Source organism: Bubalus bubalis, chromosome 3, assembly GCF_019923935.1.
Source record: "Bubalus bubalis isolate 160015118507 breed Murrah chromosome 3, NDDB_SH_1, whole genome shotgun sequence".
Lineage (NCBI taxonomy): Eukaryota > Metazoa > Chordata > Mammalia > Artiodactyla > Bovidae > Bubalus > Bubalus bubalis.
The window spans coordinates 35,284,510-35,301,516 of record NC_059159.1 but is presented as its reverse complement, the minus strand read 5'-3'; the positions used below and the strand labels follow the sequence as shown (position 1 = coordinate 35,301,516).

General features: G+C 45.9%; 1 protein-coding gene across 1 annotated transcript; it reads right to left on the bottom strand.

Annotated features, from left to right (window-relative positions):
- Positions 1–8,007: 8,007 nt before the first annotated feature.
- LOC102397360 (dnaJ homolog subfamily C member 8-like) lies at positions 8,008–9,490 on the bottom strand. The gene has a single exon (XM_044932317.2). The coding sequence runs from the start codon at positions 9,455–9,457 to the stop codon at positions 8,696–8,698; it is 762 nt and encodes a 253-aa protein (XP_044788252.2). The 5' UTR covers positions 9,458–9,490; the 3' UTR covers positions 8,008–8,695.
- Positions 9,491–17,007: the final 7,517 nt, after the last annotated feature.

Genomic DNA, 17,007 nt, shown 5'->3' with positions numbered 1-17,007 from the left:
CAGATAAAAACTAAAAGGTATCTGAATCCTTGACTCAGAGTGATTTCAGTGAAGTCCACTTCCAAATCCTCAGATGGGGATAGTCCACAATGTTGGGTCCCTGCTGGCCTACTAGGCCCCTGGTGAGCTTTGTATTGTAAACAGGTTGCACATCGCTGGGAGACAGAAGAGCAGAGTGTGGGGAGGCGAGCGACGAGATAGTACCCGCCTAGCAAGGTCTCGCTAAGAGTCAGACAGGACTGAGAGACTTCACTTTCACTTTTCACTTTCATTCATTGGAGAAGGAAATGGCAACCCACTCCAGTGTTCTTGCCTGGAGAATCCCAGGGACGGGGAAGCCTGGCGGGCTGCCATCTGTGGGGTCGCACAGAGTCGGACACAACTGAACCAATTTAGCAGCAGCAGCAGCAGCAGCAAGGTCTCTAAGGCAGTCTTGCCCATATGGGTCAGTTCATGTTGTTGGTGGACCATCTTGTAGGGTAGCTGCCCTGGAATATAGACTTGGTGGTCTTGTGTGATCCACCATCCCGTCTTGGCCTTGGTTCCCAGTTCATTTTTATCCATTTCTCCTCTTTGGGAGAGTACCTGGGGGCAACTGATATTTCCTGGGCTAACAGGACTTTTGGTTTGTCTGGCGGCTGCCCTCAGGCAGCCTGCTTGGTGACTGCATTGGAGTGGCATTCCCTTTAGCCACTGGGTCCCCCCTCTTCTGGTGACCTTTGCAGTGGATAACTCCTTCTTCCTTCAATCCCCATATTACCTCCAGGAGCTTCAAGATTTCAGCTTGGTTCTTGATCCCCTTTCCTTCTGCAGTAAGGAGTCCTCTTTCCTTTTATAAGGTTCCGTGAAAATGTAGAGTAGCGAAAGCATACCGTGAGTCTGTGTAGATGTTGACTTGCTGGTCTTGGCTGAGTTTCAATGCCCTGATTAATGCCCACAACTCCACTCTCTGCTCTGACCATTCTTGAGGAAGCGCCTCTACCTCTACCACTTCAGAGTCAGATGCCACGGCATACCTGGCCATCCTTTTCCCAGTCTCCATGAAGCTGCTACCATCAGTATATAGGACCAGGTCTGGGTTTTGGAGTGGTTTATCAGTCACGTCTGGTCTGCTAGAAAATACTTCATCTAGTATTTCTAAGCCGCTGTGGTCCAAGGGCCCTGCTTCGTCTGGTAGGAAGGTAGCTGGGTTTAGAATTTGTACAACTTCCAGTTTTACTGGCGAACTTTCACATAGTAATCCTTGATACTGAGTCATCTGTGCATGTGTGAGCCAATGATGGCCTCTGTAATCTGACAGGGTTACAACTGAGTGTGGGACCTTAACATTGAGGTGTTGCCCCAGTGTTAACTTGTCAGCTTCCCTCGCCAGTAAGGTGTAGGCCGGTAGTGCTCAGAGGCAGGGCCATCCGGCCGTGAATAAGTCAATTTGTTTAGACAGGTAGGCCACTGGCCTTTACCAAGATCCAAATTCTTAGGTTAGGACTCCCAAGGCCATTCTGCTCTTTTCATGAACAAAGATGTTGAACTCTCTGGTTGCATCAGGAAGTCCTACGGCTGGGGCCTCAGAAAGTTTGGCCTTAACTGTTTGAAATGCTGCCTCCTGGCTTAGTCCCACTTAAGGGGGGCCTTTTCTTCTCATTTTAGAGCCTCATACAGGTGTCTGGGCAAGTCTGAAAATCCGGAGATCCACATCCTTCAGAACCTTGCTGCTCCCAGGAACTCACAGACCTTCTGCCGAGTGGTAGGGGTAGGAATGGGGCAAACTGCTTGCTTCCTTTCAGTTCAGCATCCGCTGGCCCTGCATGATGCTGCTGCTGCTGTTAAGTCACTTCAGTCGTGTCCGACTCTGTGCAACCCCAGAGACGGCAGCCCACCAGGCTTCCCCGTCCCTGGGATTCTCCAGGCAAGAACACTGGAGTGGGTTGCCATTTCCTTCTCCAATGCATGAAGGTGAAAAGTGAAAGTGAAGTCACTCAGTCGTGTCCGACTCTAGCGACCCCATGGACTGCAGCCTACCAGGCTCCTCCATACATGGGATTTTCTAGGCAAAAGTACTGGAGTGGGATGCCATTGCCTTCTCCGTGCATGATGCTAAAACCTAGATATTTGACTTGTCTTTTACAGATTTATGCCTTTTTCTTTGATACCTGGTACCCAGCTTCCATTAACAGGGAGAGGAGGGCCTTTGTTCCTTCTAGGCATTGAGCCTGTGTTGTGCTGGCCAGCAGAAGGTCATTGACATATTGCAGCAGGGCACAGCTTAACTCTTGTCCAGGAAATTTAGCCAAGTCAGCGGCAAAGTCTCCGCTGAAGAGAGTAGGGGAGTTCTTGAAGCCCTGAGGAAGCCTTATCCAAGTGAGCTGTTCCTTGTTTCCTGTATGTGGGTTTTCCCATTCAAAGGCAAATAGTGGTTGGCTGACAGGTGCAACACAGAGGTGGAAGAAGGCATGTTTTAAGTCCAAGCAGGTAAACCATTTGGTTGTGGAGGGGATCAGTCCTAGTAGGGTGTACGGATTAGGCACTGGCAGGTGCAGAGTAATTGTTGACTCTTTTACAGCCCTTAGGTCCTTAACTAGATGGTAGTCGTGTGTCCCCAGCTTTCTTACAGGCAGCAATGGGGTGTTCCAGAGTGGCTGGCATTTTATCAGGAGTCTGTGTTGGAGTAGTCTGTCTAAATGAGCCTGGGTTCCCAGTTGGGCCTCTCAGGGAGTCAAGTACTGTCACAGTTTTCCAGGCTGAGCTCCCAGTTTGAGATCAATCAGGATGGGGGTGTGATGTTTGCTAGGCCTGGGGGGTTCTCCTCGGCCCAAACTAGTGGGTATTCAGTCTCTAATTCAGGAGGAATGGTCCTCTCTTCTGGAGGGGAGGAATACAGGCACCATTCTTCTCTCCATACTGCAAGAGTCATAATCAAAGATGAGGGCGGTCCTGTTTATTTGAGCTGGGCTGACCCTTTGGCAGAGAAGGAAGTTTGGGCCCCCATCTTGGCAAGCAGGTCTCTTCCCATCAAGGGCACAGGGCAGACAGATAGGTAGAGGAATCCCAATACTACTTCATGGCCCCCTAATTGGCATCGTCAAGGACCACAGAAGGGCCTGTGGGTCTGAGTGCCTGTGGCCCCGATGATAGTGGTTTCCTTTCCCAAGAAGGGGGCTACTTGTTGAGTGACCACCGAATGTTCAGCGCGGGCATCCACCATAAAGTCCACTGGATGGCCCCCTACTTGAATTCTGACCATAGGCTCTCGGGGGCCCAGTTGGAGAGAGCCTGGTCCTCTCTAGTCGGATTCTGCTCCAGCTAGCCTGATCAGATTAGCACTGGGTGGCTCGGGTTGATATTGGCTCGGCAGGCCTGCTGCTTTGGTTTTCTTCTCGGGGTGGCTGGGGCACTCATTCTTCCAATGTCCCTTCTCCTTGCAATAGGCACATTGATCATGGCTGAGGGAGTTCCTCTTTCTCAGATCTGGGCCTTTTGACTTATGAGGTGGCCCCGCTGGGGTGCAGGCTTTGAAAGGGCAGCTGCCAAGAGTGCAGCTTTTTGCTTCATCCTCTTTTCTGCTCCTTGCCATGCTGTTTGGTCACGATCAACAAACTTTGTTAGCTATTTCTAGCAGTTCTGTGGCATTTTTTTCCTGCAAAAACCCTTCTAACTTCTGTAATTTCTTCCGGATGTCTGATTGGCCCTGTCCCACAAAGACCACATTTATCATCCATTGGTTCTCAGGGGCTTCAGGATCAAAAGGGGTGAAGGCCTCACATAACCTCTCGTAGAAGTCAGCCGGGCTTTCATCTGGTTTTTTGAAGCACTTCAGTGATCTTGGCCATGTTGGTAGGTTTCTTAGTCCTGGCTTTTACTCCCTATAGGAGGGCCTGTCGATACCTGTCCAGCCGGTTTTCTCCCTCCCTTGGTGTTGGGGTCTCAATGGGGCTCTTCTTCTGGGAAGGCCTCCCATACCAGTTCTCCACCTCTAATTAACCCCCTGGAGCCATTCCCGAGCCTCTGTCATGACTCGTTGGTGCTCCTCAGTGTTGAACAGGGTGAAGAGAAGCTGCCAACAGTCCACGCAGTTGGGGCGATGAGTCTGGAAAATGACTCTAGGAAATGGATCAGCACCTGAGGTTTTTCAGAGTATGAGGAGGGTATGATGCTTCCAGTTAGAAGATCAGTCGTGGAAAATGGTTGGTGGTAGAAGACAGTTCTCCTCTCTTGTAGAGTCCCATCAGGGGCAATACGCTGCAGTCTCTGGGTCTCTCTTAGAGGCATTTGAAGTGTTAGGGCAGCTGCCCCTTGAGCTGACCGGAGATGCCTGCTCACTGGCCCTGGGGTGGCTGGTTGTTGGGGCTTCAGGAGCATCAGGAGGAGGAGGTGAAACGGAAGAAGGTGGACTGTCTGCTAAATGCAGATCAGCCGCTCCAGGCAGGGGAGCTATAGGGACGTAAGGTGGGGGCATTGGAGGCATGTCTTCAGCCTTGCCCTGGAGGATAGGCAGTTCCTTTTTCTGGCATGAAGCCTTTTTTTCCGATTGAACCACAAGAACCTTATATTGCCCCTGACTTGTCATGCAGAACCGAACCCAGGGAGGCCTTAGCTGGACGATTTCTAATCATTGGTCAATATATGGAAATTGGTCTGAATGGCCAGGGTCTTAGGTCACAACTCTATATTGCTCGGACAGTGGGCACATCTAAAGTCCCCTGTGGGAACCATCCGACACCAAAGGAGGGCCACTCTAGGGTACAAAGAGTGCGCAGCTTTCCAGGGGTTAGTTTCACACCATATTCTCCAGAGAATCCTTTGTTAACATTTTTAATCATGCATTTTAAAACAGTAGGTTTTGAGGTTGAACTGCCCATTAAGTGAGAGTTCCCACCCTGTGGCGGTGCCCCACAATGAACAAAGGGAAACACTCACTTTTGTCTGCCTGGCCACACCCCTTGTGGACATTTAGGCTCCTCTTAGCATTGGCAGGTCAGTATAAGCCCCTGACTTGGACCAGCCTCACAGGGAGAGTTTAGATCCCCCAGAGACTGGTGCTGCCCTAAGCTGTATGAGGTCACTGCGGAATCACAGGTTGGAACTCACTCAGGCTCTGTAGTCAAAGACGGTGGTGCACGGGCTCTCGTTCAACACAAGCACACATCCAGTGCACACCAGGATTAACAGACCACCCGAGGGAATAAATCCTATTCTGAGTGACACTCTGGTCACTGGGAGGTGATCAGGCTCCTCTTCTGCCATATGAAGGGTCCTGACTCGGGCAGATGTCCCCGGGGCACTCACCCATCTGACATCCTGTTCTGGAACCAGTTTCTGCTCTCCTGCTAAGTCTGTGTGGGAAGCGGCGTGGGCCATGGCCAACGCAGCCCGTGTGAGGGTCAGTTTAGTTTAGTCACTCAGTCGTGTCTCTTTGCGACCCCATGGACTGCAGCACACCAGGCTTCCCTGTCCATCAGCAACTCCTGGAGCTTGCTCAAACTCATGTCCATCAAGTCGGTGATGTCATCCAGCCATCTTATCTTCTGTCGTCCCCTTCTCCTCCTGCCTTTAATCTTTCCCAGCATTAGGGTCTTTTCCAGTGAGTCAGTTCTTCGAATCAGGTGGCCAAAATATTGGAGCTTCAGCTTCAGCATCATTCCTTCCAATGAATATTCAGGACTGATTTCCTTTAGGATTGACTGGTTTGATCTTCTTGCTGTCCAAAGGACTCTCAAGAGTCTTCTCCAACACTACAGTTCAAAACCATCAATTATTTGGTGCTCAGCTTTCTTTATGGTCCAACTCTCACATCCATACGTGACTATTGGAAAAACCAGTAGTTTTGACTAGATGGACCTTTGTTGGCAAAGTAATGTCTCTGCTTTTTAATATGCTCTCTAGGTTGGTCATAGTTTTTCTTCCAAGGAGCAAGTGTCTTTTAATTTCATGGCTGCAGTCACCATCTGCAGTGTGAGGGTCGGTCTCTGACAGCAGGTTGGCACCTGTCTGTCTGTCACAGGGCCAGTGATTCCTCTGGTTCCCTGACAAGGGTGGCACAAGGGACCAGCTCAGTTGTAGTTTCCTGGCCAATGCATCGCGCTGACGGAAAAAGACAAGCAACACTTGGAGATGGAGAGCAGCAGGGTTTATTCAGCACCTGTTCAGGCTCAGAGGTGTGGCCTCCAGAGTGCGGGCTTCCCGGTCCTAGTGACTTTCCCACCTAAGCAGTTTGGCTGACACATAGGCCGGTTCACAGAAGCAGAGGTGGTGAGCAGCCATAAGCAGGCCAGTTTACAGAAGCAGAAGCGGTGAGCAGTAAGCATAGCAGTGAACTTAAGCAACTATTTTAGGTTTTTTTTTTTCCTCTTCAGCCCAAAGGGGTGTCACTGCATTCCTGGAAGGGGGCAAAGGGGGCTGATGGCCATAGTCTCTGAGACAAACAGCTTGCTTCTCCCCTCCCCAACCCAGGCTTCCCAGGGCCTGGGGTATGACAACCTCCCCGGAGCTGCACCCCACCCCCTCCCAGCAGAAGCTCGGGACTGGCTGTGTCACCAGAGGTGTCATTTCGCAGCTCTCTGGGGGAGTGAGTGAACCCCGGGAGTGTGTGTTGGGTGTGAGGACTCAGCAGATCTAAGATAAGATATTCTCAGCTCCCTCCCTGTCCCTGGCACAGCCACTTCCCTGGTCCTCAGGCACTGACGCGGAATGTCTGGGTGGCTCAGCCTCTGTGAAAAGGAAGAAAAGAGCAACTCCCCTGATGATCTCAGATGATGCTGTGGGAGGATAGCTCATGGTTTTTGGCTCTGCGACTACTCTACTTTTTAGTCAGAGAACAAAGATACCAAATTTCAGGCTTTTAGGTTCTGAAGCCACAGCTTCTGGGTCTCAGGTGAGGTTGAAAGGAGGTATAAACAGGCAGAACTCCCCACCCCTACCCAGCCTCAGCACCCTACCCTAGCAGGGGAGCAACTAGTGGAGGATTAGACAAGATGTTAGACACAGGTTTAGGGGTCATTCTCATTCCCGGACAGCCAAGTCCAGGGGATATGGAAGGGACAGAATTCAAATACACTGGGGTAGCCAAGGCCATGGGGTGTGGCCTGGAAAACTGGCACATTGCTCTTACTGTTGGATTCTGGGGACAGCAGCAGCAGGATAGAAATGAGAGCGCATATGATCCATGGAGGCGGGGACCCAGGATGATTTATCAGGAGGAGAGGACTCTCATTGAGCAGCCCTCCTCACTCACCCCATCTATGCTGTGGTGCTAAGGTACTCCACAAATTTAGATCAGTGGTGGAAGCAGGAGAAGAGGCGGGGTGGGGAGACTAAGTTCACCTGGAAATGACTAAGAGAATGTTTTCTGCAAGCAGGTAGAATGGAGACCCAGATACACTGAACCAAAAGAAAAATCAATATATTCGTATTAACTGAGATCTTAGCTTCTACATTCACCAGATCAATCTCCAGGCCCCACTCCCAGGGCTCATTCAAAAGATGTGGGAGGAGGCCCAGGGTCACTTCTAACAAGCACTTCCAATGGTTCTGATGTAGGCAACGTGAAGGAGACCTTTAATAAAGGTTTTTTTTTTATGGCTTTTTCCTTTTCTAACAGCTGACTTTGAAGTTGGGGTTGAAGGAGGCCGGGTCATTGTCCCACTGACTCATGAACTTGCTCCATCCACATGAGTCAAACTAGTAATTCATTTCAGACACCGTGTGTCCCTCAACACAGCGTGTACAGAAAAGGCCTTCTAATCTGGAGTAGGAGCAGCAGGCCTGAGGGAGCACTGCCTGGAGTGGGGACAAGGGCTTAGCCCCACCGCTCTCACTATCAGCTCCTCAAACCTTGTGACCTCTGACTTTGCCCTCCAATCTGGAAGACTCGGGGCTGCCTGCCAATCCCTGGGTTCCTGGAGGGGAGGGAAACTGCCAAGTACCTACTGCCTGTGAGGAACTTCACGTAGATTACCCCCCCCCCCCCCCCCCCCCCCCCGCCAGGGTCTTTTTTTTTTTTTTTTTTTTTGGTTAGGGTATAAACATTTATTACACATACAGAATATTACCACTAACAAATGCAGACAGGCGAGGACACCACGGGACAGGATGGAGCACGGCTAGCTCTTTGGAAAGTGAACAGGTTGGGTGGCTTGGAGCCTCATGCCACGCGGGTTGGCCAGTCAGATGGGAAAGCACATGCCGGACTCCAGGGACGTCGGGGCGCCCAGTGACCACTCTGGGTGTCGGCGGCCTTCCCATCTGATCTGGGGCTTTGAAGGACGCCACGCCCAGAAGCAAGGAACTGAAGCGAGGGGGCTTCCTAAGGTGGCCCAGGCTCGCCTCTGGAGTCACGGCAACACCAGTGTCAGCGGTGTGTTTAACTGGATGATTTCCACAGACTACACACGACGCTTCTAACCATCACACTTCAGTGAAGTACAAAACATTAAGTTACAGGCTGTGGGAAGAGAAGGCAGCACCTTCCGGTCCCAGTTGGTCTGAGGGGTGAGGGTCGGGGGAGGTTTATTTTTAAACCGAGCCCCTCATTTCAATATACAAAAGAATTACTCTGATCGGTATTAAATTGTACTGAAAACAAAATGGACTAAAAAGCAAATACTATTCTATGTTGGGGTGAAAATGGGAGGAAAGAATGAGTCCTTCAAAGCAGGAGGGAGACAGTTGGGGAAGGTTCTGTGGCCGTGACCCTTGGCGGTCACTCACGCTGCTCCATTTTTACTTTTGGTGGTCTCAGGAAGGTCCAGTTTTTCTTCTCTTTCTTTCCTTTCATATTGGCTTGGAAGTTTCGCCAGCTGTCCACGCGACCATCTCGACTTTCCTCAAAATTTTTCTGCCACTCCCTTTCTCGTTTGGCTTTTTCTTGAGCTTCAATCTCTTCCTCCCGTTGTCGCTTCCTTTCATGCATCTCTTTGGCTTCTCTCTCTTTCCTTTTAATTTCCAGCTCAGCAAAGAGTTTCATTGTCTGTTTGTATACTGCTTGTTTGAACAGCTCAGGGTCATCCTCCTCCACATTTGTAGGCTTTCCTTCCTTCTTTAATTGCTTTTTTCGCTCTTTCACGGTGTGTTCCACGTATTCTTTTCCTGCCTGAATTACATCCAGGGCCCTCTTTTTTTGTTCCTGATCCAGTAGCAACTTGTAAGCTTTGTCCACAGCTTCAGAAGCCTTTTGTGCTCTGTCAGCATCATCTTGATTTTTGTCAGGATGCACCAGTATGGATAACTGCTGAAACCTCTTTTTTATTTCTTCATCTGTCACTTCAGGATCTATCTGAAGAACCTCAAATGGGTTCAAATTGAAGTAGGAGGAACCAGGACGAGTCAATCTTTCAATCTGATTTTTGGATATTAGAACTGAATCTCTCTTCTCTATTTGTTTTACCTCACTGTAGAAGGTCATAAATGCTTCCTCCGTGCTGCCTCCTCCACCCGAAGCCCCGCTCTCTCCTGGAGCCGCCATTTCCCCGGCCCAGCGACCACCCCCCAGTGTCTTAATTACACAAATAATGTGACTCCATTCTCCTCAAAAAAATATTAGAACACTAGACATAAAGCTGAGGTCCTCTTGAATATCCCCCACTTTGTCTTTTTGTTTTACCTTCTGGCAGTGTTCATGTATTCCTCCTTTTGGGAAAATAAGTTTTCTTGTTTTATATTTTTTTCTACTCTTCTATATCCTTAAATATAGATGTTGATTATCTTTTTAAAAAATTTCCAAAATGCAAGATCCTCTCACATCTCTTTGTATCTATCTTTTAAAAATTCAGCATTATATTGTAAACTAAGAAATTGGTAACGTTCAAAATTTAAAAGGTACAAAAGAATGTATAGCAAACCTTTGTCCTGAGCCACACAAGACCCCTACTCCATATAGCTGCTATCTCCAGTCTTATAAATCCTCTAAAATGGTCAGTGCAGAGACAAACATAGACATAGACATAGATACTTATTTTCTCTTGAAAAATACAAATGGTATCAGACTATATGCATTGAGTTTCCCTCCAGTTTTCCAATTATAGACATTTTTTTTTTCTCTTGTGCTCCCTAGTATCTCTGTTTTTTCCAGACTTCTTGGTAGGCTTTCTTAATACATGGGGGGAAATATATGGGAGGAATCTCTCTTTTATTTTGGAGGCTTTCTTTAAATGTCTGCTGGTCCTTGGTTCTCTTGTTAACATTTAATAGGGAGCCACCAAGAAGCAGAGTGGAAGATATGTGTGTGTGTGTGTGTGTGTGTGTGCACGTGCAGGGGAAGGGCACTCATTGACTGGGCTTTGCTGTACCACAGTGGAAGCCTTTTCATGCAGACCCCCAAATGTTGACAAGTGACAGACTTTCTCTGGGGCCACTCAGTTTTTTGAGAGGAAAACATCCCCCATTCTCTGTCTCTGCCCTGTGTGTGTGTGTGTGGCGGGGGAGTGGGTTTGAGGGTGGTTCCTATTTCTAGCCTCAAGCCTCACCCCTGTGGTGCCTGGGGTCCCCACGTCCAAAGCCTCCCCCAAAGTGAGCAGGTGGAGGGGCAGTGTTCGTGACTCGGATGTGAGAGGATAAAGGAGACCAGAGTGTCTCTCAATACGCTGAACACAGGCTCTCAGCCCCCTCTGTGTTCAGCCAGGCCCTGACCCGGAGTCTGGGGAACTCCAGGATCTTCTGGCATCATGTCCTATTTGGTCTGGGTCTGTCAAAACCCTTAGTCCACTGTCCAGCCTCCAAAGCCTTGTTGAAATCTTTTAATCCACTGTTTCTTTAGTCCTTGTAGACATATGCCTGTCTGACTCCTGTTATCCACTTAAGTTATGGAAGGCGCAGAAGACAAATGCTCATGGCCAATCTTCCATGCTTATAAGTCTCACCACAGTTTCTTTAACTAGTTCCCTCAAGGACCAGCTGTGGATTTTCTTTTCTTTTGGCTACCAGTGGGAGAACGTGATCTTAGCTCCCTGACCAGGGATCCAGCCGGGGTCCTCTGCACTGAGAGTGTGGAGTCTTCACCCTAGACCACCAGGGAAGTCCAAGGACTGGCTTTTAGGTGGTTACCAATTCTGTCACTGTTACAACAGTGCTTTTAGGAACATTGTTGTAAATACCTCCCATGACCAATCAGCCCACAGGGCAATCCTGTGACGTAGGCCCCGTTTTTGTTTTTTTTTTTCCCTTTTTTTTTTTAACCAGGGCCCCACGCCATGTGGGTTCTTAGTTCCCCATCCAAGGATTGGACCCATATCCTCTGCATTGGAAGTGCAGAGTCTTAACCACTGGATCACCAGGAAAATCCCAAAGTAGATATTGTCTTGATTTTACATCTGGAGACACCTAGGGTCAGAGAAATGCCTTGATAGGGTCTTTTTTAAAGTTGGTTAGTCAACTTTTTTTATATATATAGAATATCTCTTAAAAATTTTTTGTATAAAACATAATAAAGTGATGTCTTTTAAATCTGTGTAGTTCTCCCTGCTCTGCACAGAAACCAGACAGGCAAGTAGATAATGAATGACAGTGAAGCATGGTCTCAGTGAGGAGTGTTTCAAAGGAGAACCCAGCACAGCAGGCCTGAGAGGCCTCCTGATCCCAAACTCTCATTCTGCAACCTTCCATTCATCAGAAATTCACTGGGGTTAGCAAGCTCCTCTATCAAACACTTGCTGAATTGAGTCAGCTGATCTGACCTGATAGCCAGGAGTCTCGGGTTCTGGTCCCATCTCTCTGTTTGAGCGATGTCCTGAAGAAAGCTGCTTTCTCCTTGGGCCTCATTTTCCTTGTTTATTAAATGAGGGCTCTTTCACTCTACTATGCCAAGCACCATGCTGGCACCTAGAGCTACACTAGTATATAAGAAAAGAGTTCATGAGAACACAGCATGGGAAGTTCCCTGGTGGTCCAATGGTTAGGAGTCTGCTCATTCACTGCTGAGGGTGCACATTCAATCCCTGGTCTGGGAACTAAAATCCCACAAGCTGTGAAGCACAGCTAAAAAAAAAAAGAAAGAAAGAAATGTTTGTCAAGTACACCTCAATAAAACTAAAGGGAAAAAATGAAGCACCCACCGGGATTTTTGATGGATGTAATGAGCAAGTGATCAAGACACTTGCCAACACGGCTCAGACAGACTTAAACCAGAAAGGAGACTCTGAGGGCTCACATGACTGGAGAGTGACTGGAAACAGCAGGATCCAGGTGCTTGTATGATGTCATCGGTGATGGGTTTCTCCATGTCCAGCCCTGCTGGCCTCTGCCTTAGCTTCATTTCCAGACAGGGAATAGAAGCAGCTGCAGGCTCACAATCTTTTAAAATACTAGGTTTTTTTTTTTGTTTTTTTTTTTAATGAATATGGTTCAAAAGAGCAGATGGAGAAAGTCTCTCTCCCACCCTTTTCCCCAGTCCCCCAGCTTCCACCACTCAGCCACCAGTCCTCCTGGTAGTTTGCCTCCTTCCAGATGCTCTGTGCATATTGCTTTCCGTTTTTTCTTTTTTTCCTTTGTTTTTCCTTTTTTAACACAAATGGAAGACCACTACACGAACTGTTCTGCAACTTGCTTTTGTCACTTAAGTATCTTGGAGATTGCTCCAGAACCATGTATAAAGTTTACTTTGCTCCTGGCTGCACAGTATTTCATGGTTATGTAATGATACCAATCCCCTGTTGACAGACATTCGTTTCCAATCTTTTGCCAATACAAGCAAAGCTGCAAGGAATAATATACACATTCCCATTCTACCTATGTGCAAATGTGAAGGGCTAGTTTCTAGATGTGAAAATCCTAGGTCAAAGGGTAGGTCTTGGTCTTTGTAGACCTAGAAAGGGTAAATCCTAAGTTTTTGTGATGGTGATTTTGATGGAATATTGGCAAATTGATCTCAGGTAGATGTGTTATTTTTTTTTAAAAAATGAAAGGTTTATTCAGGGATCTATACACTCATTACACAGAGTGTGGGCCATCTCAGAAGGTGAGAGGCACTAGGGTATGGGGTTGTGTTACCAATTGTTACTCTCACCAACAAACAGATGAGGCCTGTTTACTTAAAGCCAATACCCTCTTCAGCTCTATGAAATTTTTTTGGTCATTGATGACGTAAGTTAAGCATGATCTGCATTTCTCGTGTGGTGAATAAAGTCAGCTATCTCTTCAAATACTTGAGAGTTCTTTGTCTTTCCTTTTCTGTGAAATGTCTACCTAATTTTTTGTACATTTTTATTGAGTTGTTATTTTTCTTATAGATTTGTAGGACATTTTTATGTATCAAATTTAGCCCTTTCTAATATGTTATAAATATCTTCCTTTAGACTGTCATTTACCTTTTAACTTTAGCTTATTTTTTTTACCATACATACTTTTAACATTTTAAGTATGTATTTAAATATATCAATATTTTATGACTCTTGAATTTTGTTGAAGTCTTCTTCACTGCAAACTATTTACTTCTGTGGTATTCTTACCAAAAATGCATAACCTCAATCTAACCATGAGAATACATTGGAAAAATCCAAACTGAGGGGCAATCTGCAAAGTAACTCAATAGTACTCTACAGATGTGTCAAGGTCATGAGAGGGAAACAAACAAACAAACAAAAAACCAAAGGACTGTCTCAGATTGGAAAAGCCTAAGGAGACATGCAGAGAAGGCAATGGCACCCCACTCCAGTACTCTTGCCTGGAAAATCCACGGACGGAGGAGCCCGGAAGGCTGCAGTCCATGGGGTCGCTAGGAGTTGGACAGGACTGAACGACTTCACTTTGACTTTTCACTTTCATGCACTGGAGAAGGAAATGGCAACCCACTCCAGTGTTCTTGCCTGGAGAATCCCAGGGACGGAGGAGCCTGGTGGGCTGCCGTTTATGGGGTCGCACGGAGTTGGACACGACTGAAGCGACTTAGCATAGCATAGCAAGGAGACATGACAACTAAATGCAATGTGAAATCCTGGATTACACCCAGAATCAGAAAAAAAAAAAAAAGCATCAATAGGAAAACTGGAAAAATTCAAATAAGACTTGAGGATTAGTTACTAGTATTGTATCAACACTAACTTTCTTGTTCCATAATTCTAACCATAGCTATGCAAGATGTCAATATTTGGAGAAGTTGGGTGAAGGGTATATGGGAAATTTGTACTATTTTTGAAGGTTTTCCGTGATCTAAAGTTATTTAAAATAAAAAGGTTAGAAATGTCAAAGTTTCTTTAAGTGCTTTTGTGGTTTTATTTTTCAAACTGTAACCTTTTATCTATCATTCATATTAGTATAAGGTATTGATCCATATTTTCTCCAAAAGGCTACTCAGTTCTTATAAACTCTTTTTTCCTTGCCTTTTACTTTTTCTGCACTGGGTTTTGGTGTGGCATGTGAGCTTTTTTCTAGTTGCCAGCATGGGCCTAGTTTTGCCCTGCAGCATGTGGGATCTTAGATCCAACACTAAGGGGATGGAACCAGCATCCCCCTGCCTTAGAAGGTGGATTCTCAACCACTGAACCACAAGGGAAATCCCTAATAAACTTTATTGACTAATGATTTTCCCCACTGATCTTTTTTTCTTTTTTTTTTTTACTTTTAAATCATAAAAAATACATAACATAAAACTTATCATCTTAAACATTTTTTTAAGGAATTTTTTTTAAGTTTTTTTTTTTTTAATTTGGACCATTTTCAAAGTCATTGAATTTGTTACAATATTGCTTCTGTTTTATGTTTTGGTTTTTTGGCCACAAGACAGGTGGGATCTTAGCTCCCTGACCAGGGGTCAAACCCATACCCCTGCATTGGAAAGCCAAGTCTTAACCACAGGACTGCTAGGGAAGACCCCATTTTAACCATCTTTAACTGTTCAATTTGGTAGGGTTAAGTATATTCATATCATCATACACCCAATCTCCAGAACACTTATCACCTTGTGAAACTGAAACACTACTCACTAAACAACTCATTTTCCTCACCTCCCTCCCCCCTCACCCACCACAACCTTGGCAAGCACCCTTCTATTACATTCCATCCCTCTGCTGCTGCTGCTGCTAAGTCGCTTCAGTCGTGTCCAACTCTATGCAACCCCATAGATGGCAGCCCACCAGGCTCCTCCATCCCTGGGATTCTCCAGGCAAGAACACTGGAGTGGGTTGCCATTTCCTTCTCCAATGCATGAAAGTGAGCGAAGTCGCTGAGTCTTGTCCGACTCTTAGCGACCCCATGGACTGCAGCCCTCCAGGCTCCTCTGTCCATGGGAGTCTCCAGGCAAGAGTACTGGAGTGGGGTGCCATTGCCTTCTCCGTCCATCTCTATGAATTTGAGCCAACTCTTGGAACTCATATAAGTAGAATCCAGCGGTTTTTGTTTCTTCATGATTGACTTATGCTGATTAACAAGGCACTAATTTCACAATAAAATGAAAACCTATTTTTGATGCTAATTGGCAAAGCGGCTGGTGTTGACTAAGAGATATATAGTTGAAGTGGATGAAGAAATCAAGGCACAAAGTGGTTAAGTGACTTATTGGCCATCACATTACCTTGGAGGAGAGCGGGTACACTTTAAACCGCTCCATAGCTCAATTCCGGTCTCTGCCCCCTGCTAGGGCTCACAGAACAGAGCCAAGCCATGGAAACCAGCACCATCTAGGTGATGCTTGAAGACAAGAGGTGGATGAAGTCTCCAAGGAAGAGTGACCACCATTTACAGGGGAAAGGGAGGAGACAACCCTATAATGTGTCCTCAGTGGCTGGCCAGCTGTGGGTTTTCAATCAATATTCATTAGATGAGTCTAAGAAGGAGCAGCCAGAATAGTTGGAGGTAAGCCAGGGGAGCTAATTTTCAGAAAGGAAGGAAGAACAACTTTCAAATGAGGGTAATGGTCAACATATAGAAAGGAGGTCGAGCCAAAGTCTGGAAAGAACCTCTGAATTTAGGAACAAGGATGATGGTGATCATCATCACTGGTGATGAACGATTTCTTAGGACTGGAGGAGCAAGAAAGTGCTGGTAAATGTTTAACAACCCACTCTCCAAGAAGAGTATGTATTCAAATATGTACATAAGTTTATTATAAATTTTGCTGATATAAAGGATGTGCAACAGAATCTGCAAATAATAAAATATACAATATTCTTTATTGTAAATTCTACTCTTGTATCCATAATTTCATAAATGGAATTATATCATAAGTATTAATACAAAGATAGTAACATAAACATTGGTTGATATTTTTATTTACATTTTTGATTAAGATAAAAATGAAACACTGAAGATATGTTGAAACTTCACAGGTTCCTCAATGACTTGAGTGATTCTTTGCTGATAAGTTTTCAAATCCTGGGGGAATACTTCATTGTTGTGTGTGTGTGTGTGTGATATTTGTAGTATAACAGTTACAGACATGACACTTAAAGACTTAACCTGCATTATTTAACATTTTCCCCATCACTTTTTAAAATCTAGACAATCAGCAAAGCCTGATATGTAGTATTTGCCAATTTGGGGAGTATAAATACTCCCATTTAGGCCAGTTTCAAATTACTAACTTAATGTCACTAAATAAATTGGAAAGAGATACAAAGTAGTACATCATTTCTTAGTATTCCCACCATACAGATACCATAAATGCAAACAACCTCAAAACCATATAATAGTAAATTTATAAAATAACCAGGAACTGATGAGTATTTCTTACTCTGGTTTTGGGTTTTCTGTTTTTTTGGGTTTTTTTAGGTCTTAACCATTGGACTGCCAGGGAAATCCCCCTCTGTTTTAGAAATATTATTTATTTAATTGCAAGGTTACATATTCAATATTTGATATAGCTGTTTTTAACAATCAGTCCATGATGTTTCTGGAAAAACAAACAGCTTTCACAAATCATTAGCACACCACTGGGTGTGGTTAAAGTCAGGCTGTCATGGGATGTAACTCTCCTGGTCAAGCCTGTAACCATGACCGGCAATACCCACCTTTCTTGCCTCCTGGACAATCTGCTCCTCTCTCTGCTTCAGCCACACTCCAAGGCCTCACTCAAACTGCTCCTGTAGG